We start from the raw sequence: 24541 nt of genomic DNA on the forward strand, positions 1-24541 counted from the left end.
GTAAGGCCACTTTCATGGAACTTTGTGAGTTGCTTTCCCCTGCCCTGAAGCACAGGAATAACAAGTTGAGACCTGCCTTGACAGTTGAGAAGCATGGCGATAGCCCTGTGGAAGCTTGCGATGCCTGACTGCTACTGGTCAGTCGGGAATCAATTTGGAGTGGGCAAATCTACCATGGGGGCTGCTGTGATCCAGTAGCAAGGGCAATCAATACCCTTCAGCTAAGAAGGGTAGTGGTTCTGGGAAATGTGCAGGGCATAGTGGATGGCTTTGCTGCAATGGGGTTCCCTAACTACGGTGGGGCGATAGACGGAATCTATCTATCTCTATCTTGGCACCAGACTACCTTGCGAAAGAGTACATAAACCGCAAAGGGTACTTGTCAGTGGTGTTGCAAGCACTGGTGGATCACAAGGGCCGTTTCACCGATATTGACGTGGGATGGTCGGGAAAGGTGCATGATGCTCGCATCTTTCAGAACTCCGGGCTGTTCAGAAAGCATCAGAGAGGCTTTGAAAAACAGTTTCATGACTGACCAGGCTACAGTGTGACAGTTGTGTGTGTTTGTCCTTGATGCAAAGCTGCCCCCTTTGGTGAATGTACTTCCTTGTAAGTCAGTCTCCCTCCCACCTTTGACCACAGCTGGCACAGGAAATAAAATCCCTATTGTTCTGAAGCCATTCACTGTTTATTTATTAAAAAAAACCTTGAGATCACTGGCAACACTGACTAGTAAAAGGAGAAGGCCTGGGTGTAAAAAGTGTTTGATAACAGAGTGGGGTGGGGGAGGAGGGAAGGACAAGGCCACTTTGCTTATTGTAGCCACACTACAAATCAAAGCTGTTTGAATGACAGCCTTTTGTTGCTTGGGCCATCCCCTGGAGTTGAGTGGCAGGGTGCCCGGAGCCTCCCCACCCTGCATTCTTGGGCGTCTGGGTGAGGAGGATGTGGAACCTGGCGAGGAGGGCAGGCGGTTCAACAGTGGCTGCAGCAGGAGTCTGTAGTCTAGTTGCCTTTCCTGTAGCTCCACCAGACGCCTCATCATGTCCATTTGCTCCCCCATTAGCCTCAGCATCTCCTCCTGCATGTTATGATCACGGTCACTATATGCTTTCCTGGCCTCTGCCACCAAATGCCTCCATGCATTCAGCTGTGCCCTATCAGTGCAGAAGGACTGCATGAGCTCTGAAAACATATCAGCGGGAGTGTGTTTTTTTCGCCTTCTAATCTGTGGTAACCTCAGGGACGGAGTTGATGTGGGGAGCATAGAAACATTTGCAGCTGCAGAGGAAAAAAAGGAAGAGTTCACTTTACAGAAGATACATTTCTGAGAACAAAAGGGAGACTTTTCACAGTGAATCAAACAATTCACAGCAGACAGCACGTGTTTTAGGTACAAGGTTGCATTTTGTCTTTTATATTGAGCGCCTGCCAGTATGGTGACACATCACACATAGCTGGGCAACAGAATTCGGTTTGTAGGCAGCCATGGTAAGCAAAAGGGTACGTGGGGTTGGCTTCTTCCGTGTTCATAACATGTGGGAATGGTTTCAAACTGCTGCGCCCTCCTTTCCCATACCAACCAATGCTGATTGTGTTTGCCATTTAAAAGGAAGGGCTGCGTTTAAAAAGAGGGGCTGCGGTTGCCATTTAAAAGGGCGGCTGCGGCTTTGGGGTGATGTGCCGCACACCCCTGCCCCCAGCGTGGCTATTCTCCAGGATGATCCCTTTTAGCCAAGTGCAAACAGCCCAGCATTTCTGGGGTCTAATGTGTCGGGGATCACCAACCAGAGGGGATTACAGTTCCTTTACAAAACTTCCCCTATTTCAGCCAGGTGACCATGAATGATATCACTCTCCTGAAGCTGACACAGAAAGATAAAGACCAAATGTTGCATGAATGTGACCAAAACCCAGGACCATTCGCTGCCGTGCTTTGTGCTGCAATTTTCAATTCCAGACCACTTGCTACTGGCTTGGTGTGGTAAAGTGTCCTACAGTGGAGGACGAAATAAGACAGCCCTCCCCAGAAACCTTCTGCAAAGGCTTTCAAAGTACCTCCAGGAGAGCTTCATGGAGATGTCCCTGGAGGAGTCCTGCTCCATCCCCAGATGCATAAACAGACTTTTCCATTAAAGCTGTACTGGCTGCAAATGCAGCCCAATCGTTCAGGGCAAATCAAACATTAAACACAATTGCTTTTAACCCCTGAAGTGCTGTTACCAATGTGCACTCACCAGAGATGCCTTCTTCGCCATCAGGGTCCAGGAATAATAGGCCCTGGCAAAGTATTGGCTCCAAGGTGAGGAAAAGGTCCTGGCTGCTGGGGCGAACAGCTTCTACACTTGTCTGCTGTGCATTCTCCTCCTCCTCTTCTTCCTCAGCCACAAAATCTTTGTCCGTGTTGCGTTAGGCTGCCACCTTGCAGGTGAGGCTTCCCCACTAACGGCTGAAATCACTGAGAGCTGTGTTAAGTGGAGGGTCCTGAAGACATCTTGGCAAGTGGCCAGCAGGGTGGCTGGGGGAGAGAGCCAGAGCAGAGCGCCACAGAGAGGGGTGGCAAGTGAGTGCCTGAGCAACGGAGCGAGTAAGGTGCCGCCTTGCCCCATCCAGGGTGGGAGGTGAATTCTGCAGATACACCTCTGAACGCCGGTCTGCACTGTCCAAGGACAGCAACTGTGAGTAGGGTGCAGAGGAGGGATGGGCACATTAAAGGGACTTGTGGGTTGCTGGACTTAAGAACCTAATAGGAAGAAGCCACTACCCAACTTACTTGGTGGTGGGTCTTTTGCTTATGGTTTATTTTTATAAACCCTGTTTGTGGTGTTGCCCCCAAATTAATCCTGTGTTATTTCCCTCCTTTTATTCATTTTTTTTTGCTATGTTCAGACTCTGTGCTTGTGAGAGGGGACGTATTGCCTCTTAGAGGTGCCCAGGGCGTGGTGTGTAATTGTCCCAGATCACTGAATGGTGGCTCGAGTTGGTTTTGTGTCATATTGTTGAAAAGGAACCCCTAGATACTGAACGTGGCCCTTGTTATTGCCAACTCTGACTGGCAGAAGGGTTACAACTGCAATGTGTATAGCCTCCCCCAGAATTACAGGATTTACTTTTGTGGCATCAAATGAATTTTCAGAGAACTGACAACTAAGCCATTTATTAGTATGAGTTGAAAGACCCCTTTTTAATTAAGAAATTTAGCACCCTGTGCCAGATCTGTCTTTTGTCCCTGATAATCTCCGCACAGGAATTATCTGCGCAGAAATTGGGAGAGAGGTAAATTCTGTGTAGCTCTTGTGCAAAGGGCTGTTTTTGAAAACAGATATTCAGGATTAACCATACATTTTTTCTATTTTTCTTCACAGCTGAAAGTTTCTCCTTCAGCCATCTCCTTTTGTTAGTGTCTGTGATCCCAAATTATTGATTTTTAAGTCAATTATTGATTGACACTAGATTTTTAAAAATATTTCCCCCCTCGTGTTACAGGGCAGAGTTAAGACTGTTTGGGTGCCTTTACTGTGTAGGCCCATTCCTTAATAAGGTTGGATTTATTTTTAAATTCAAATTTTCTCCAAATTTCAAGGTTACAACATTTATTTTTGGGCTAATTATAACATCCCTTTACAGGCTTTTACTTTAAATTAGCAGAGTATGTACTTAACCTGAACTCCATTTAATGCATTTGTTTGTCTGGGAATTCCCTTAAAAAAAGTCTTACATAAATGGTAAAAAAAGGAACAGAAAGAGAATGGTTCCATTTATTATCTTTAAGGCTGTGAGTGTGCCATGGAAGTCACGGATTCTGTGACCTGCCTGACTTTTGCAGTGGCCAGTGTGCCTGGCTCAGGGGCAGCCCCTACGCCAGTCACAACAGCCGCTGCTAGGGTAGTCTCGGGCCAACCCCTCTCACCCCACCAGCAGCAGAGTTTGGGTGTGGGAGGGGGCGGGGCACAAGATGGAGGTGGGCTTTGAGCAGTGCTTATCTAGGGGGCTCCCCAAAAGCAGCAACCTACCCCCTTGCTCAGCTCCTAGGCAGAGGCGTGGCCAGGCAGCTCTGTGTGCTGCCTCTGCCTGCAGGCACTGCCCCCGCAGATCCCATTGACTGGAGTTCTCGGCCAATGGGAGCTGCGAAGCCACCACTCTGGGCGGAGCAGCACTCAGAGCTGCCTGGCCTTGCTTCCCACTAGGAGCTGAGTGAAGGGGATGTCGCTGATTTCAGGGAGACCCCCAGGGAAGCATTGACCAGAGCCTGTCCTATGCTCCAACCCCCTGCCCCCTCCCACACCCAAACTTTGCTGCAGCTGGAGAGGGGGACATGCAGAGCCAGGGAGGGAGACTGCCAGCCCTGTCAACCTCCCCCCCCCCCAGCAGGGTACCTGGGCCATGCGCTGCCACCTGCACCCCCTCCAGCACCTGGGCTGCCCTTCCCCAGTGCCCACAGTGCCCCTGGACAGTCCTCCCCCCTGCAAGATTTAGTCAGGGGTATATAGTAAAAGTCACGGACAGGTCATGGGCTGTGAATTTTTGTTTACTGCCTGTGACCTGTCCATGACTTTTATTAAAAATACCCATGACTAAAACGTAGCCTTAATTATCATCAAATAGTTCCGAGTGATTTGAAGATATGCAGTATCAATCTTTTCTAAAATTTGAACTTACCAGGGCTTCACTGGAACACTGTGGCTGCTTCATGCTGCTGTGGGCCAGTTCAAAGCACCCAGGGCATTCTGGCATTAGCTGACAGCAGCTTTGTATCATCTCAGCAGCACAAAGCAGCCAGAGTGTACACCCCAGGATTCCCCTCCCATCTGTGCTTCACATGCTCCCCCTACCCACACCTAGTGTTCCATCCTGCCCTATCCCTTTTGCGCAGATTTTCCTTCTTCCTTACCTCCCAACATTCCTCTGTGTACATGCAGCCTCATTTCCCTCTCCCTCCTTTTGCCCTGTTGAATAGATCTGGTAAAAGAGGCAATTTTTGAAAATAACTATTCAGGATTAAGGCTAAGTTGTTTTTTTTTTTTAAACCATAATTCTGCATAACTGAGATTTTTTTCTTCAGCAGTGATTGGTGTATCAAATCTTCTTACCTGGAAAGACTGTCAAGCAGTGCTTAATTTGTGCCAGGGCTAAGCCCGGCAGTTCATGGCCCTGTCACCTCTGGGCTTCCCATGTCAGTTTTGAAAATAAAAAAAATTGCTTGAGCCCCAGCTCGTAACTGCTTGAGCCCTGGCATCTCTTTCATTACAAGTTAAGCACAGCTCTCAAGAAGTTTCCCTCTTCTCAAATGGCCACCATTTCCCATTGCTCCCAATGGGACTGAGGCCACAGGCTGTCCTTAGCAGAGATAGCTACTGTCTTCTGTTTGTCCCAGTAGGAATGAAGGCAAATTGTCCGTAGGAAATATGGTGTCCCTATGCTATCAGGAGGTAGAGAGGAGCCGATGAATGAAGATGATGGTAATCTTTGGTAAGGGGAGATGTGGCCTCAGTCCCATGAGAAGATACGTTACTAATAAATTCATGATTGTTGCACAGTATCGCTAGAGGGCAGAGTTAAGGTTGTTTAGGTACCTTTACTGTACATTTCCATACCTTAACATGTTTGGATATTTTGAGGTTACCCTTAACTCTGAATTTCTTCAGGTTGTAATGCATGCTCTGGGGATCATTAGAACAGCTCTGCAATGTTTTAACCTAAATTACTCATGTACACTCAATCTTATTATTATTTATTTATTAATTATAGGCATTACAGTAGTACCTGAAGGCCTGGGCCTCATTGAGCTAGACACTTGAAGGGCAGTGACAGATTTTGCCATATGTCTGTAGTTTACAATATAAGTCTAAGATTATAGATAACACTTGAATAAAACAGATGGGGGGAGCATTAGGAAATGGAGATAATTAATGTCAGCATGAGAAGCAGCACTCCATAGCACATCACTCCCTAATCATTGTTGAGTTTTTTGTAGGCATCACAGCAGAGAAGAGTTTCAAGGAGGACAGTAAGGTAGCATTGTCGGTTTTTGCAGGGAGTTCCTCCTATCCATGAGAGAAAGTGCAAAGGTAGGTGCTAAACCTGAATTCTGTCTTAATGTGGGTTTTTTTGGTCTGAGGACATTGCCCTGTACAGTGAGTAAAATATGCTTAACAAAGAGGGCACCTTAATTTGTGTGTTGTGTTTGGGGATATTTTCTGTTTCCAGAATGAACAGGACATTTGGACGCTTTAAAAAAGAGAGAACTTAGTAGATGAGGCTTGATGGAACTCTTTAGATGTTCGTTTCAACTGAGTTAATTTGTCAGCTTGGTAAAGTTAAGGGGTACAGAATAACTAACACAGAAATGACTGCCTTGAATTAATTTGGTAATGACTACTGTGCAAGTTGCATGCAGTTTTATTACGTTTAAGCATTAGATGTTGGAGCATTATTGCACATGGAGACTTCACAGAATTTGTATGGCAAGGCAAGAAGGAAACAAAGTGCAGTCACCATATTTAATGACCATGCACAATAACAATTTGCAAAAAGCCTTTTTATAGAAATCACCTTCTTGCAGTTACACATATGAAGAAAAAAAGGATCTTGAATTACAGTGTATAAAATAAAGCACTTTGCTTCAAGGAAGGACTTTTAAAAAAATCCCTAAGTGTGTAAGAACCGAACACTCGCCACTTAAATATTGACAGATACTAGTTACATGTCTTCCATTTTTCTATGATGAAAGGTCTGAGATAACCAGTTTGTCCAACTTGTCTCCAGTTTCAGGGGGAGTTAAAAGTTCGTCTGTTTCATAGTCCTCTTCAAATGATCTGCAATGAGAGAACAATGATACTGTCAAAAAATGTTTCTACATGTTTACTTTGGTTGTAAAAATCTAATGTTTTCAGATACAAAAGTATCTGAACTTTTATGCTGCATTTTAATTGCTATCTGCAGTTCTATTACTTAAACTTTTACAGTTGATACTGTTGATTTTTTGCAATCCCACCCACCAAGAGATCAAAATTTTAAAATAAAGATGCAATAGCACAGAGGGATGTTTGGGGAAGATTTAAATATGAACCCATTTTTCTTGTTAAAATCAAGTGATGTCCTTTAAATTGCAGCACAGGAAAATTGTGACTATGGTTCTCCTGTGTGTGTCTCTACACAGAGCACTGCTGTCAGTTATGTGCCTGTGGTCAGAGAATCTTATTTTTTAGTGGTAATAGTTGGGGACATGTGCCTGACATTCCACTCCTTTTCACCCTAGAGCCAAGTTTAGGGATAATCTCACCCTCTCTAGCAGTCCCCAGCTCCTCTCTCTGCTGAAGCAGTGAGGAACCCCTCCTCCGTGTGAAGATTTCTATTTTGTGAAATAGTTTAGTTTTAGGATTTTTATTCAATTAAAAACACTTCTGTTCTAATGTAGTTACTTTTTCAGTGCTCCCATTCTGGTTTCAACAGGTGTGTTCCTCTTGGCGCTGATGGTGATAGGGTTCACCTGCCTTCAGGATATAGGGAAATTTATCTGGCCATGTAAGACTATCTGGCCAGGCTGCGGACCCTTCTTATGGAGGAGGTCTTGGCTTTGACTTGCTCAGAAACTCCCCCGAGCCTCAGGAGAGTCTTGGCTTAAGTGATGCTTTGAGGCCCACTAAAATGCTGAGATCTGAGACAATTCTCTCAACCAATCACACCATCATGTCCCATTCTCAAACAGTTGGAAGCCTCAGCATCCAGCTCCTAGTATTAGAACTCAGTGGCTCTGAAAAGTCCCTTAGTTCTAAAAGGAGGCACTATGGTAGACCTGCTTTATGGTCCAGCTGGTCAATATCACGGTTAGCAGGGGGAGCGCCATCAGACCTTCCTAGTCCTACCCATAAGGAGACTCCTTTGGGTCCTTGGAGGTTCTGCCTGAAGTTTCTGCATCCTCTTTAAAACAGCCCAGGATGCCATGCAGTGTAAATTCTCCCCATGATCGTGGATCTCTTCAGTGACAGAAGCAATCCCTGACACCGAGGAAATTTTAGAACAGAGATCTTTTGGCAGCAACCACATGGCTGCCTGCGTGTTGTTCCACACTGTGTATAGCAGCACCAGATAGTGCCTTCGTGTCAAGCTTGATGGCATGGAACTAAGAGGATGGCATTCAGCACTTCCTATGCTGATCACTCCATTAGTAACTCAGCCAGCACAGGAACCCCATGGGAGTCACATGCGCCTGTCAGCCTCTCACAGCTACCAACCCTGCCCCGTGTGCCTTCACTGGGGTTACTGGTCCTATTTCACACTTGGCTGAATTGTCTGCAAAGGATAGGAAAAAGAGTAAGATCTCCAAAGGGAACATCCAAATCTTCTAAAACACAACAAGGGAAAGTGCCTGCTAAGTACTTTGGCCTTCCTTTCTGGATTCCCCAGTTTCCCCTGCACTTGCTGGGAGAGGGATGAAGGGGATGGAAAACTTCAGTCCCTGCCCTTCTCCGAGCTGACAAAAGCCTAGCCTCTTTTCCTTCCCTTGCATGTTTTGGGAGATAATCATCAGGAGGGCGACATACTAGGCTGCCCTCCCAAAAATGTCTCATAAGCTGTGCTGTCTGAGAAATTCAAAAGATCAGAGCTGTCCTTCCAGTATGTGAGGGCTCACTGGAGCCTGTCTTGGTTGTGTCTTTCCCCCAGGAGCCAGATGCTTTGTATCAGGGACCTAGGGAGGGACTCAATCTCTTCTGCCAGCTCCCCTTCTGAGTTCCAAGGTAGGTAGCGTCCACTTCCTCTTCATCTGCCTGGCAGAATCAAGAAACCTTGATGCCATAGGGCTATCTGCTCTGGATGAAAGTCCTATCATTCACAGTTAATTTCAGAAGCTAAAATGTTTAAGGAAGGGCTAGCAACACTCACTCAAGGCATTCTTTGAAATCTGGCACGCTGAGGTGAGAGCTCTCGCCTCTGCTGCTTCCCTGGGTGGACTGGGCTGGCTATGCCATTCTGGAATTTCTGCTGAAGCCCAGGCCAAGGCTCTGGCTGGCCCCTGTAAGGGGTCTGACCTTTTTAATTCACAAGCAGATGAGGTATTCGAGGAGCTGATTGTGGCACACACAACAGCTTAGGCTGCTTGCTCTAGGCCCATCATCTACTTAGAAACAGCCCCACTTCATGTTGGCCCTCAGCCATCTTCTGAGTGAGATGTGGATTGAGACAGGAAGTCGAGGTCATCCGGGAAATAACGTAGATCTCAGCAGAGTTCTTCCTCCAGTTTAGCTGCTTTGATCTCTGGAGGAAAGCCTCAAAGAGCAACACTGGAAGCTACGCTGTCTCAAACTGTGTGTGCCGCCGTTTCCAAGCATGGCAGGTTCTCTTCTTGGTCCAGTGGATTATAGTGATTTCCAAACTGTTCTATGCTCTGCAGTTCGGGGCCAAGACAAAACCCAATCTCCCTTGTACCTCCCCTTTTTCAGGGATCTTTCTTAGGGAGATTGGTGAAAGGGGAGGTTTTGACTTTACCAGAACTACCTGTGCAGCTGTCTAAACCCCAAGAAAAAGGCTGGCCCACACCCCGCTCTGGATCTCTACAAATGAAACATAATCACAAAAGTGTAAAATTGTGCATGGAGTCCCTAAGGGATGTATTTTTCACTCTAAACCATTGGGCCTGGTTCACAGCACTTACCCTGTGAGATACACACTGCCACATCTTGACCAGGCAGAAGCACAGGAAGTACCTCAAGTTCATACTGGACAGCAACCATCCCTGTATAAGATGCTGTCTCCAGGGGTTCAAGTTATTATTATTATTTAGCATTTAGGAGCCCCAGTCATGGACCAGGAGCCCCAGTGTGCGAGGCTCTGTAAAAACACAGAGCACAAAGACAGTCCCTGCCCTAAAGAGCTTACAAGCTAACAACGTGGCAGTGGTTATAGCTCACTTGCTATATCCCTGCCTACACATCTCACTGCGCCTCATCTTCAGAGGAGGCAATGCACACCCTCAAGCAGACATCTGACCTCTTCCAAACTCTGGTTGAGGATCAGCAAAGAGAAATCTACTCTCTAGTCTATAAGAAAAGGAGTACTTGTGGCACCTTAGAGACTAACCAATTTATTAGAGCATGAGCTTTCGTGAGCTACAGCTCACTTCCTCAGATGCATATCGTGGAAACTGCAGCAGGCTTTATATATACACAGAGAATATGAAACAATACCTCCTCCCACCCCACTGTCCTGCTGGTAATAGCTTATCTAAAGTGATCATCAGGTGGGCCATTTCCAGCACAAATCCAGGTTTTCTCACCCTCCACCCCCCCACACAAATTCACTCTCCTGCTGGTGATAGCCCATCCAAAGTGACAACTCTTTACACAATGTGCATGACAATGAAGTTGGGCTATTTCCTGCACAAATCCAGGTTTTCTCACATCCCCCCACCCCCATACACACAAAAACTCACTCTCCTGCTGGTAATAGCTCATCCAAACTGACCACTCTTCAAGTTTAAATCCAAGTTAAACCAGAACATCTGGTGGGGGGTAGGGAAAAACAAGAGGAAACAGGCTACCTTGCATAATGACTTAGCCACTCCCAGTCTCTATTTAAGCCTAAATTAATAGTATCCAATTTGCAAACGAATTCCAATTCAGCAGTTTCTCGCTGGAGTCTGGATTTGAAGTTTTTTTGTTTTAAGATAGCGACCTTCATGTCTGTGATTGCGTGACCAGAGAGATTGAAGTGTTCTCCGACTGGTTTATGAATGTTATAATTCTTGACATCTGATTTGTGTCCATTTATTCTTTTACGTAGAGACTGTCCAGTTTGACCAATGTACATGGCAGAGGGGCATTGCTGGCACATGATGGCATATATCACATTGGTGGATGTGCAGGTGAACGAGCCTCTGATAGTGTGGCTGATGTTATTAGGCCCTGTGATGGTGTCCCCTGAATAGATATGTGGGCACAATTGGCAACGGGCTTTGTTGCAAGGATAAGTTCCTGGGTTAGTGGTTCTGTTGTGTGGTATGTGGTTGTTGGTGAGTATTTGCTTCAGGTTGCAGGGCTGTCTGTAGGCAAGGACTGGCCTGTCTCCCAAGATTTGTGAGAGTGTTGGGTCATCCTTTAGGATAGGTTGTAGATACTTAATAATGCGTTGGAGGGGTTTTAGTTGGGGGCTGAAGGTGATGGCTAGTGGCGTTCTGTTATTTTCTTTGTTAGGCCTGTCCTGTAGTAGGTAACTTCTGGGAACTCTTCTGGCTCTATCAATCTGTTTCTTTACTTCTGCAGGTGGGTACTGTAGTTGTAAGAAAGCTTGACAGAGATCTTGTAGGTGTTTGTCTCTGTCTGAGGGGTTGGAGCAAATGCGGTTGTATCGCAGAGCTTGGCTGTAGACGATGGATCGTGTGGTGTGGTCAGGGTGAAAGCTGGAGGCATGCAGGTAGGAATAGCGGTCAGTAGGTTTCCGGTATAGGGTGGTGTTTATGTGACCATTGTTTATTAGCACTGTAGTGTCCAGGAAGTGGATCTCTTGTGTGGACTGGACCAGGCTGAGGTTGGTGGTGGGATGGAAATTGTTGAAATCATGGTGGAATTCCTCAAGGGCTTCTTTTCCAAGGGTCCAGATGATGAAAATGTCATCAATATAGCGCAAGTAGAGTAGGGGCTTTAGGGGACGAGAGCTGAGGAAGCGTTGTTCTAAATCAGCCATAAAAATGTTGGCATACTGTGGGGCCATGCGGGTACCCATAGCAGTGCCGCTGATCTGAAGGTATACATTGTCCCCAAATGTGAAGTAGTTATGGGTAAGGACAAAGTCACAAAGTTCAGCTACCAGGTTAGCCGTGACATTATCGGGGATAGTGTTCTTGACGGCTTGTAGTCCATCTTTGTGTGGAATGTTGGCGTAGAGGGCTTCTACATCCATAGTGGCCAGGATGGTGTTATCAGGAAGATCACCGATGGATTGAAGTTTCCTCAGGAAGTCAGTGGTGTCTCGAAGGTAGCTGGGAGTGCTGGTAGCGTAGGGCCTGAGGAGGGAGTCTACATAGCCAGACAATCCTGCTGTCAGGGTGCCAATGCCTGAGATGATGGGGCGCCCAGGATACCTACCTACCTAGCTACCTTCGAGATCCCTCTCCCACACCCCAACCCCAATTTCGTGAGCATTCATGGTCTGCCATACAATTTCTATACCCAGATGTGGCCCTCAGGCCAAAAAGTGTGCCCACCCCTGCCTTAGTCATGCTATGTAGAAGGAACTGGCCAAGGAATGCCCTTTCTCAGGGGTCTGGGGTTAATAGCAACATGTTCCTTTGTCACACCTTAAACAAAGCTCAGGAGGAGACCCTGTCAGAGTTAATGGGATCATGTGTATAACCAGTCTGAGATTCTCTGGGCATGCTAGTATGACCTCCACTAGACATCTGTGGAGTGTGACTTTACTTGAGGTCTGCAGGGCAACTACATGGAGCTAGGTCCCTACTTTTAGTCACTACTTTCTAGAGCAGTAGTTCCCAAACTAGGGATGCTGCTTGTTCAGGGAAAGCCCCTGGCGGGCCAGGCTGGTTTGTTTACCTGCCGCATCCACAGGTTCAGCTGATAGCAGCTCCCCCTGGCTGTGGTTCGCTGCCCTCAGCCAATGGGAGCAGCACGGGACATGCTGGCCGCCGCTTCCCACAGCCCTGGAGTGGTGAACTGAAGCCACTGGGAGCTGCGATTGGCCAAACCTACAGATGCAGCAGGTAAACAAACTGGCCCGGCCCGCCAGGGGCTTTCCCTGAACAAGTGGTGCCCCTAGTTTGGGAACCACTGTTCTAGAGTGAACTGAGTTTGGGCAATTTGATGTTCTAAACATTTATATAACACAGTTCCTCACCCATCCTGCTTTTGGGAAGCATTACCAGCTAGTCTGCTACAGTGGGGCTCCATGGAGGCATTCTCATGAAGGAGAAAAAGGGGGCAGGTTACTTTTTATCACTTCTGTTCTCCAAATGTTGGGCAGCTATATCTTCTATCTACAGCAGAGGTGGGTAAACTACGGCCCGCGGGCCACATCCAGCCTGGCCCAGGAGGTCGGCCCCAGGCCCCTCCCCCTCAGCGCACTGCGCTGCCAGTGCAATGCTCCGGGCAGCCGGGCAGCGCAGCTGTAGCGCCGAGGTAAGGGGGCGGGGGGGTTGGATAGAGGGCAAGGGAGTTTGAGGGTGGGGGCGGGAGTGCGAATAGGGGTCAGGGCAGTCAGAGGGCAGGAGGGTTGGATGGGGCAGGGGTCCCAGGGGGCAGTCAGGGGACAGGGAGAAGGGGGTTGGATGGGGCAGTCAGGAATGAGGGGGGGGGGTTGGCTGGGACAGCAGGGGCCAGTCAGGCATGGGGGGTCTGGGGGTGGTCAGGGACAGGGAGCAGGGGATGGTGGATGGGGCAGGAGTCCTGGGGGAGCCATCAGAGGGCGAGAAGCGGGGGTTGTATGGGGGCTGGACTATGCCTGGCTGTTTGCGGGGAGACAGCCTCCCCTAATCGGCACTCCATACAATTTTGGAAACCTGATATGGCCCTCTGACCAAGAAGTTTGTCTGCCCCTGATCTACAGCATTGATTTGAGCTGAGATCACATTAGTAAGGATGACCTTTCAGAGCCTAGAAATAATGGAGTAGGTGATATATGGTAGTGTGCTTCACCCTGCCAATGACTACATGAGTTGGTCTGTGTCCTGATGATTCAGTTACAGATAGCAATATTTCACCTCAAGGGTACTAGTTCCAGTTGCAGGAGCTGTTAAGACAGACGGCTGGATCTAGGAGTAACCCCTCTGCTAGAGAATTCAGTCTTAGACATCTATGAGTTTAAGCAGAATTTCCCTCCAGTTGACGAACTTGACCTGGCTTGACTCTGGAATCAATCCCTTTGTTCTGGTATTGAGGGGATGAGAAAGCAGCCATAAAACAAACAAAAAATCACCTCACAACCACCTTACACACACAACAAATGAAAAGCTGATAGCGGTGAATGTAAATCAGAAAGTAGGAATTGTAGAAAATTGATAAAGGAAGCAAAAGGACACTATGGAGAGCAGAGTTCAGGACAAAAAGTATTTCAAGTATATAAGGAACAAAACTGGTCCATTACTAGATGAAAATGGTAGAATTGTCACTGATAATGTAGAAAAGACTGAAGTGTTCAATAAATATTTCTGTTCTATATTTGGGAAAAAACTGATGATGAAATACTTACCAAGTCCAAAAGTAACTCAATGGGATGTTAAACAGCGGTTATTAAAGATAGCTATTTTTAAATTAGCAGGTCCATATAACTTGCATAAAGAGTTTTAAAGAGCTGTCCAATCCACACTCAGCACTATTATATTGCTTTTCAATACATCCTGGAACACTGGAGAAGTTCCAGAGGACTGGAAGAAAGCTAATGTTCCATAATTTAAAAAGGGTAGATGGGATGATCCAGATAATGATAGGCCTGTCAGCATGATCTGTACCTGGGCAAGATGCTGACTTGGTATCACGTGACAATTTGATTAAAAAATTAGATGGATATAAAATGAATAGGGCACACATTAAATGGATTAAAAACTGGCTAACTGACAGGTCTCAAAATGTAATTGTAAAAGAGGAATCATCATCGAGCATGTGTGTTTCTAGTGGAGTCCCACAGGGATTGGTTCTTGGCCCTATACTATTTAATATTTTTTATCAATGACCTGGAAGAAAACACAATCATCACTGATAAAGTCGGCAAATGAGAGACGGATGGTGGAAGTGGTAAATAATGAAAAGGACAGGTCACTGATACAGAACGAGCTGGATTATTTGGAAAACTTCTGGTCTATAAGGTTCCATTGTTGAAGGTGATCACAGTATCCAGGAAGTTGATGCTAGTGTGGGAGTGCTCCAGAGAGTTTAACGGATGGCTGGTGGTTGCTGAAGTTGTGGTAGAAATCTGAGGGAGTTTAAGTCATGTGTCAAGAGGATGAAAATATCGACGTATCACAGGTATATCATTGATTTTGTGGTGCATTTGTCCAGAAATTCTTCCTCAAGGTGGCCAAGGAAGAGTTAGGCATAATTGGGAAGCCATCCTAGTACCCATGGCTATTCCCATGGTTTGGACAAAGTATTTGTTGTTGAGTGTTAAATTGTTATGGGTGAGGATGAAATGGATGAGTATACAATGTATTTGAGATGGATATCTGAGTGCTGTCCATTGTCTTGTCGATATTTGAGGCAAGCAGCTATGCCATCGTGGTGAAGGATGTTGGTGTACAGGGAAGTGACATCCATGGTGGGAAGGATAATGATCTGAAAGAGTTATTAATGTTGCAGAGTTTCTGGATAAAGTCAGTTGTCCTAGAGGAAGCTGGCCCTGTGTGTGGTGAGTGATTTGAGGATGATTTCTCTAAGACCTGATATTCTTTCAGTAAGTGTGCCATGGCCAGATATAAGTCTGCCTAGGTTTCCTTGTTTGTATATCTTGGGAAGCATGTAGCAGGTCCCTGGGGTGGGTTCTTTGGGGATGGGGTTGTAGTGTTTCCCTTGAAGTTGTTTGCGGAAGGATTTGATGATATCCTTACATTTCTGGGTGTGAGGTCTTCTTTGAATTCTTTACAGTAAGCGGTGTCGGCGAGTTTTCAGTTGGCCTCGGTAATGTAGTTGTCACAGCTAAGCACTATGATGGCACCCACTTTGTTTGTTTGATCACTATCTGGTGGTTAGGTATCAGGAACTGTATAGCTGTCCTCTCGGCAGTGGAGCGCTTGTGGTGGGTGTGGTGATTAAGGATTTCACAGTCAATATTTTCCCCCAAAGCAATCAATGCAATGATCAAGTGTGTGATTTCATCCACTGTGGGGTCTCCAGTCATATGGTTCTTTTTTCTTATGACAGACAGTGATAGTTGTGGGGGGGTGATGTTGTTATTGTGAAAGAATTCTTTGTTCTCGTCCTTAAAGGAAAACTGCACAACACCTTCAAAAGATGAGCCTGGGAGCTTAAATTCATAACTTTGCTAGACACTAAAAATCATGGTCTTAATAAAGACACTGGATGTATGGTTTATTATAACAGTCTGTAACCCACTAACGCCCCTTTTTGTCCTATGACTACAGAGGTGTTAATTGGCTACTTCACCTTGAATGGGTCTCTTACAACAGTGGTTCTCAACCAGCGGCATATGGAGGTCTTCTGTGGGGGTGGGTACATCAACTAATCCAGATATTTGCCTAGTTTTACAACAGGCTACATAAAAAGTGAAGTCAGTACAAACTAAAATTTCATACAGTGACTTGTTTATATACTATATGCTGAAATGTAGTACACTATTTATATTCCAATTGATCTTTTTTATAATTATATATTAAAAGGAGAGAGTAAGCAATTTTTCAGTAAGTGTGCTGTGACACTTTCGTATTCTTATGTCTGATTTTGCAAGCAAGTAGTTTGTAGGTGAGCTAAAACTTGGGGGTACACAAGACAAATCAGACTCCTGAAAGAGATACAGTAGCCTGGAAAGGTTGAGAGCCCATGTCTTATAATATATGTTAGCTATGTATGCTAAACAATCTGTTCCACCTTGTATTTAGCTGCGACACTTGAGAGTACATTTCCCAGGCCTGAAGAAGAGCTCTTTGGAAGCTCAAACGCTTGTTTCTTTCACCTACAGAAGTTGGTCCAATAAAATATATTCCCTCACCCACCCTGTCACTCATCTAGACTGACATTCCACTTTTGACAATCATCCTGCTGGTTTTGATTATGCCCTTTAGATCACAACTGCCATCTTCTAGTAATACTCCAAGGTCCCATTTTCTATCTGCCTTGCATTTCTATACTAGCACTGTAATACATATATAAACTTATTCTAAAACAAACAATGAAGATTATCTACATTTTTTTACCTTCTAGCATTTGCTGTAAGTATCTGCCTGTTGATCTGAAGTAGGCAAATGCTCCCCTTCTCTCCCTCTGTGGCCTAGTTTAAGGCAGTTTTTTATATACAAAATGTGTGGGATTACTGCATGTAAGATAGCTGCACCAATGTCAACACCTACCCTTCTTGTAACTGCTCATTTCCAGATTCTTCAGCAACAAGAAGCTCGTACTCCTCTGCAGCGTATCTGTCCCAGTCAGAGGGCTCCGGTCCATCATTTTCAACATCCTAAACATATCAGAAAAGCAAATTAAAGAGAGAATGTCCTTACTGATCTACAAACTTGTTTTGCAAAAGCTTCTCACCTATCTACAACCATGTGCATTTCTGCAACACTTACTGTTGGGGTTTGAAAATGCCTTAAGGAAAACAACTCAATCCAAGATTAGTCTCTTAAAGAAAAAACGTTTAAATTACAGACTGGTCAAGTTCTTTAAACAAAGGCCCGAGTAAACAAATATGTTTTCCATTAGGCTTTAAAACTCGGACACAGGTGGAATACTTTGCCAACCATCTTGAATAATGACATTCCAAAAATGTCAAGCAAGAATAACTGCAAATCTGAACTGCTCTGGCAGGACATACTGTAAGAACAAGGGAACTCTGCCTAGTGACTGGTTCTCAGATAATTGCAGGACACCCCTTTGAATTGCACCCACAACCAAGCATGCAGGTTTTGCAGAGCTTGGAGCACAGGGGCAATATGCTCAGAGAACTCCTTTCCATGTATGAGTTGGGCCATGCCTTTCATCCCAGCTGAGCTTTTCAAGAAACATACAATGCTAGCCCCAAGTAGCAATGCAGCAGTGGGCCCTGGAAATAACAAAGTCCTGGGTCACTATGGCACAATTCCTCTCCCTCCTGAGTATGCACTGCCTTCAGATGTTGTGCGAGCTGCTGTGCAAACACACAATAAGAGACAATACAGATGGGAAAGAATTCAGACAGTCTTATGGGTAAGGACGTGCCCAAAACAGACACTTGCATTAGATAGAGGAAGGATCAGCTCTATCATAGTTAAGGTTAGAAAGCCCTTTCTGTTTATAGGACAACTCTAAGTGACCTAAACTCTGTACAGCTACTTGGCTTGCCTTGACAGTTGGAGTGCACCTAGGGTGTATGTGATGGGGTTATTACTAGGACTGTCAAACAATTAAAAAAAATTGCAATTAATTGGAAGATTAAAAAAATTAGTTGCAAATAATCACAGTTTTTTAATCGCACTGTTACACAATATTAGAATACCAATTTAAATGTATTTATAAATATTTTTGGATGTTTTGTTTTGATTATAACAATACAATGTGTACAGTGCTCACTTTATATTTTTATTACAAATATTTGCATTGTAAAAGAGTAAACAAAAGAAATAGTATTTTTCAGTTCACCACATACAAGTACTGTAGTGCAATCTCTTTATGGTGAAAGTGCAACTTACAAATGTAGAATTAATATTTTTGTTACATAACTACACAAAAAGAAAACAATGTAAAACTTTAGAGCCTACAAGTCCGCTCAGTCCTATTTTTTGTTCAGTCAATCGCTAAGACAAACAAGTTTGTTTATATTTATGGGAGGGAATCCTGCCTGCTGCTTATTTACAATGTCACCTGAAAGTGAGAGTAGGTGTTCACATGGCACTGTTGTACTAAGTGTACAGGACTCACTTTATAGTATTCTGTTGTTGTAATTGAAATCAATATATTTGAAAAAGTAGAAAAACAACCAAAAACATTTATAATTTAAAGTGCTATTCTATTATTATTTAAGACTGATTAATCATGCCTATTTTTAAAATCTAGTTCATTAGTTTTCCGTTAATCGCTTGAGTTAATGGCGATTAATTGACAAACCTAGTTTTTATGGATCCAAATTTAGGGTTATTTGACCAATGGGTTACTGAGATACAAGACTCCCTCCTATCTCCCCTCCAAAAACATTTTTTCTTAAGGTTGACAATTTCTACCAATGATCTACACCAAGACAGTGTAAATCGAAACCCAACCTGGGGCAGAAATCTGAAAATGAACTGTGTAGGCATGTTGCTACAATCTGCCTGTCAAAGGGTTGGGTTTTTTTTAGTTTGGGGAAATGTAAGCTGAGTATAGCAGAATTCAGAAGGTGCTGATATGAGCATTCTTAAAAGACAAGTGGACAGCGGAGACCATGAATGCAGGGAGGGGCAGGGCTACCTGCTCCCCTGTCAGCCCAGCAAACCAATTCTCTCCCAGCAATGGGCAGGTCAAAAGCTTGGAACCTGGCCCTTATACCCAAACCCTGTACATCAGTGGTCTCCAAACTTTTTATGCCCAAGATCACTTTTTGAATTTAAGGGCAACCCAGGATCTACCCTGCCCTTTGAGGCCCTGCCCCACTCACTCCATTCTCTCTTGCTCACTCCCCCCAACCCTCAGTCACTTTCACCACGCTTGGGCAGGGGGTTGGGAGGTGGTAAGGGATGCAAGCTCTGGGAGGGTGTTTGGGTGCAGGAGGGGGCTTGGCTGCAGCACAAGAGGGGGTCCTGGCTCTGGGAACAGGGGCAGGGTGTTGGGGTGCAGGGAGGGAGCTTGGCTAGAGTGCATCAGGGGGTATGGAGTGCTGGTTCTGGGGGGACAGGGGGTTGTGGTGCGGGGTGCTGACTCTGGGAGGGAAGGTCAGGGCTGGGGCAGGGGCTTGGGGTGCTGGCTCTGGAAGGGTGCTCAGGGCTAAGGGTGTGGCCTCTGGCTGGGCAGTACTTACCTCAGGCAGCGCAGTGAGGTTAAGGCAGGAACTTAACCTTACATGCTGCTCCCTGCCTGCCTTGGCCCCATGCTGCTCCTGGAAGAGGCCAGTGCACCTCTGCAGCCCCTGAAAGAGGGGCATGTGGCTCTGCGTACTACCCCTTTCTCAGGCATCACCCACAATGTTCCCATTAGCCACCGTTCTCCACCAATGGGAGCTGTGGGGGGCAGTACTTGCAGGCAGGAGCAGCATGCGGAGACCCCTGCCCCTCCCTCCCCCCGGGGGCATGCTGGCTGCTTTCAGGAGCAGCGTGGGGCCGCAGCAGGGAGCCTGCCTTAGCAGCAGCCCCGCTACACCACCGGTGATTGCAATTGACTGGGAGAGGCCGAGGATCAACCAGCTGATCGCGATTGACAGTTGGTGACCACTGCTGTAAATGAATGAGGTACATTTTGTCTCTGTTGCCAGAGAATGGGTGTGGTGGATGAAGCTGCATCGAACAGGTCTGTCTTCAAGGCCCTAGAGCAGCAGTTCCCAGCCTACTGCTGAGGTCAGGGGTGGGCAAACTTTTTGGGCCTAGGGCCACATCGGGTACAGAAATTGTATGGAGGGCCAGGTAGGGAAGGCTGGGGGAGGCTATGCCTCCCCAAACAGCAAGGCGTGGCCTGGCCCCTGCCCCCATCCAGCCCGCTGGACCCCCCCACCATCCAACAACCCCCCCCACTCTCTGTCCCCTGACCATCCCCCCAGGTCGCCTGTCCCTGATCCAATGCCCCCTACCCTCCACCCCCTGACCACCCTGAGGACCCCTGCCCCTATCCAATCTCCCCTGCTCCCCACCCCCTTGGGCCCCCCCGCCCTGCTCTCCCTGCCCCACATTACCTGTGGGGTGGGGGAAAGTGGGGGCTCAGTCCTTTCTCCATGTGTTTCTCCAGCTCGTTTGGCTGCTCTCCCTGGCAGTCGGGTAGGGCTCACTCCCTGTCAGGGCTTGGCTGCTGGGGCCAGGGGCCAAGCATGCTGGGGGTAGAGGGGGGGCCTTGGCTTGCTCTGCCTCGACCCCCTCCTGCCTGCCCGGAACCGCCCCTGACTGCACCGCCATGGAGCACCAGGTCTGGCAGCGCTATCGCCGTGCCACCCAGCCAGAGCTGCAACCACGCTGCCCAGGCACTGGGGGAACTGGGACTGGGAGGGAGGGGAGGGGCCAGGGGCTAGCCTCCGCCCCGCTCACTACGCTGCAGGGCTGGCTCCTCTGCAAGCCTGTCCTGACCCCGCTCCCTGGCAGGAGCTCGGGGGCCAGAAGGAAGGGTCCTGCAGGCCGAATGTGGTCCGTAGTTTGCCCTCCTCTGGCTTAGGGGATACACTGCCAGATGGGAATGTGAATTGGGCCTGTGAGCCAGACCCAGCCCATGGCTGGATGCTATTGTGCTTATTCATGCCCACACAGCACTTTTTTCAGTTCTCCACCCCACTGCTTTTCTCTACAACAAGCCAAAGTTCACTGTCCCTAAAAATAGTTTTGGGGCAGCAACATTTGGAGACCCTGCTTTATACCTTCTGAATTGCAAAGGGATCCCGTTGTTCATTGTCCAGGTACTTTTCTAAGTTAAAGAAGGTGTTGTAGAATATGTGAGCCATTCTGCATCTCTTCAAGTCTCGCAGCGTCACCCTTCCTGCAGAAAGAGCACGCGTTATTTTAGTAGCGCATTCTTAATTAGTGAGTGGTAGGACCCATTTAGCACAGGTCTTTTCTAATTTAGGATAATACCACTAGGGTGTGTGTTTTTTCATGCTGCCAATGCCCATTTATTAGCCAAGCAAATAGATCTGTGTCTAGCTTGGACCAAGGATGAGGAGGCATCTCATCTGGCTTCTGTGGTTGTTTTGCATTCTGCTTCCTATATGCAGATTTCACACAGCATTCATGCCTGTCTAAAAGAGCACATCTTGGACTGTGTTCATACGCTACTCAATAGCCAGACAGGTGCTATGTAATAAACGGTTAGTACTACAGTCCTCATACCGCATGACACACTGGCTAGTGTAGAGCATGCCAGCATGTGCAGCAACTTAATTTCATTGGTCCTAATATGGTTTTATGATTAGAGGTAGCTGGGTTCTTCCAGTAGAATTATTGCCTCAGGCAGTTGTAAGATTGGGCTATTTTTGTGTTTCCTATGGGCGCTTATCAGATAGTGTTAGTAATGGGTAGTACTTGAATCATATTTATTGGCAAGCTATTGCTGTAAACAGCTCCTTACCAGGCCTATATTTTCCATTTACTGACTTTTGCAATTCCAGGATAATTTGCTGAAGTTCAGAGGGTGCTTTGTAGTCTGGCTTTTGTGCTATGGCTTCCTACAGGTTCTACCTTCACCAATTTTTGCTCATACAGATACTCATGAAACTCATCCCAACCAAAAACAATGGCCAGCATTGCTTTTTCAATCTAAGCACAGTTCTGCTGTGTTTCAGTCAGTGCTTTAGAAACATGTGTTGCTGGGCAATCATCTTGCAGAAGGACATTATCCAGTCCCCTTAATGTATGTGGCTTCTGCACTGCTGTTTGGTGTAAGGTTCTTTTCTTTGGCATGGTCCAAAATGTTACACATTGTTCCTCTCATTGTGTTGATTAAAATCAGGAGATCATCATGGTTACCTCATCCAGATCCCTCCATTGCAGGACAAGCTGCTGCGGGAAACCTGAACAGAAGCTACTTCAACTGTAAAGGTGATTTGAAGGTGTAGTTTTGCAGTGAACCTCCCAATACAGGCTATACTTTGATCTCCATCTTAACCTACAACAGAGCTTTTTAATTCACCCTCCATCCCGCCGTTAAGCAAGACTGAATCTAAATAATATTTGAAATATATATTACAACCACCAGATAATCCATCATTTAATTGGATGTGGGGGGAGAGGGGAAGGAATTCTCCATTACTTGAAATCTTTAAATGAAGATTAAATGCCTCTTTCTAAAAGAGAGAACATCCAGCTGAGCTAGAGTCCAGGAGCCTGGTGACATGCCATGGCCCATGCAATGCAGGAAGTCAGATTTGATGATCATAATGTTCCCTTCAGGCCATAAAACCTATGAACTCAAGAATTTACACCAGGTCTTGGATTGTAGTGCTGTACCTAAACTTTCTCTTGGGGTGTGTTTTTGCTCATCACCCAGGCCTACAGTAGCACAAGTCATCCATGAGGTCAGCAAGTTAACCCATTTGCTAATGGGTTAATGGAGATTGGTAGGGAGCTAGTGAAGGCCAGTTCACCACCTACAGCACTTAGCAAATGGGTTAAACTGCTTCTGTTGAACTCATGGCTGACTTTTCCGTGCCTCCCAGGAGAGAGGTTTTGCACACAGGCAAATTGTGAGACTTTTTAGCTAGGCTAAGGAAAAGGACAGATTACTCACCTCATACAGTAACTGGAATTGTTTGAGATGTTTTGTCTCTATGGGTGCTCCATGTTTGGTGGCTGCAGACCAGTTTGCCTTTTATTGGAAACTTTTCTTCAGCTGTGTCTGCAGGTCTAGACCAAGGGTCTAAAGGGGGGGGGGCAGACCTGCTGCCGGTCAAGTTCCTTCTCAACAATGATGTACAAAGTACTCTGAGGTGGAGGGGAAAAAAGGCGGGTAGTGGAGCACACAGAGAAGGATGTATCTTGAAGAACTCCAGTTACTGTACAAAGTTAGTTACCTCCCCTTCTTTGTGTTTTTGCCCCTATGGGTGCTCCACGTTAGGTGACTCCGAAGCACTATCTTGATTACGGAGAAGAATGCTGAGGAGATGAGTTCAGAGAACAGCCTCACCTAAGACTGTATTTGAGCTGGAGATATGAATGACATGGAAAAGTGTGCACAGAAGACCAAGTGGCAGCTTTACAAATGTCTGTAATGGGTATGTTTTTTAAGCAGTACTACTGAAATGGATTTAGCTCTGGTGGTATGGGCCAGTGCCCAAGGATGAGGGTGCATACCAGAAGCCTTGTAACATGCTAGGATGCATCCTGAGACCCATTTTAGATAGTGTGTATGGAGAGAGAAAATCCCTTCATTCTTTTGTCTGTCTCTCAGAGATGGGGGCTTGAAATTGGTCCTTCTGGTCCTGTGGCAGATGGTCAATAAATTATGCAAATTTGGTGTAATAGTACTTTGTCAACAAGGCGCAATAATGGGTGACACTGAACTGTACTGCAGCCAAGAAGTAGCTCTTGCTGCCAAGAAGATCAACGCACTTGAGCTCTTTATCATGAGAAGCTGATCTTGCCTGGTGGTGTCCGCTCCTTTCATTGACCAGACATCAACCACAAGAAATGGGTGGTGGGGTAAGAAGAAAGGATATTCAGAGCCATTGGCCGGAACATAGTATTTTTTGTGAGCCCTGTTGCACCTGGGTGGGATAGTGACAGGTGTCACCAGGCCATAACATCTGGCAGACAAGAGGGTGTCATGAATAGACAGCATTAGTTTGCCTCGAAATGTGGTGTGGAGAGTATCCACCAGAGAGTGTTAGAGCTCTTGTATCTCTTCCAGGGTAATCTATAGTCTTGGCCACCCGCTTCATCACGTCCTGGAACAATCTAAAATAATCCACATAGGATGGTGGAGGGGGCATAACTGCTTCATACAGAAATGATGAGGATTATTTGTTGGAAGGAGGTACTTCCTCCTCTGCTCTTAACTCCTGGTCCTCCTCGAAGTCTCTCTGAGGATGTTTGGGATGCTTCATAGCGAAGGGGCTCCCTAGGTACTGAAGGCTGCTCCTGCTCATGGGTCCTTGTATCTTAGGGCATGCTGTCGAACTGGAGAAGGCCCTAGGATTCCAGAAAGCCCATTGTGGTTGGGGTATGGAAAGGGAGTGGGACTCCAAGCATGCTCCTGCAAAGGCTGGCGGGGCTAGTTTCCAGAACATCATC

The 24541-nt window shown here is 46.3% G+C and overlaps 1 protein-coding gene across 4 annotated transcripts in view; it reads right to left on the minus strand.

Moving 5' to 3' along the window:
* Window positions 1-5763: 5763 nt before the first annotated feature.
* Window positions 5764-24541, minus strand: part of PPP2R3A (protein phosphatase 2 regulatory subunit B''alpha) — a 146221-nt gene continuing 127443 nt past the window's right edge. For all 4 annotated transcript variants that reach the window (XM_084639321.1, XM_084639320.1, XM_084639323.1 and 1 more), the window contains exons 12-14: window positions 21175-21293; window positions 17024-17130; window positions 5764-6815 (exon numbers count right to left, since the gene is read on the minus strand). In XM_084639321.1, the coding sequence (XP_084495447.1) occupies window positions 6719-6815; window positions 17024-17130; window positions 21175-21293 (323 nt within the window). In that variant the 3' untranslated portion in view covers window positions 5764-6718. The remainder of the gene's footprint in view (window positions 6816-17023; window positions 17131-21174; window positions 21294-24541) is intronic.

Source organism: Lepidochelys olivacea, assembly GCF_965140295.1.
Source record: "Lepidochelys olivacea isolate rLepOli2 genome assembly, chromosome: 9".
Lineage (NCBI taxonomy): Eukaryota > Metazoa > Chordata > Testudines > Cheloniidae > Lepidochelys > Lepidochelys olivacea.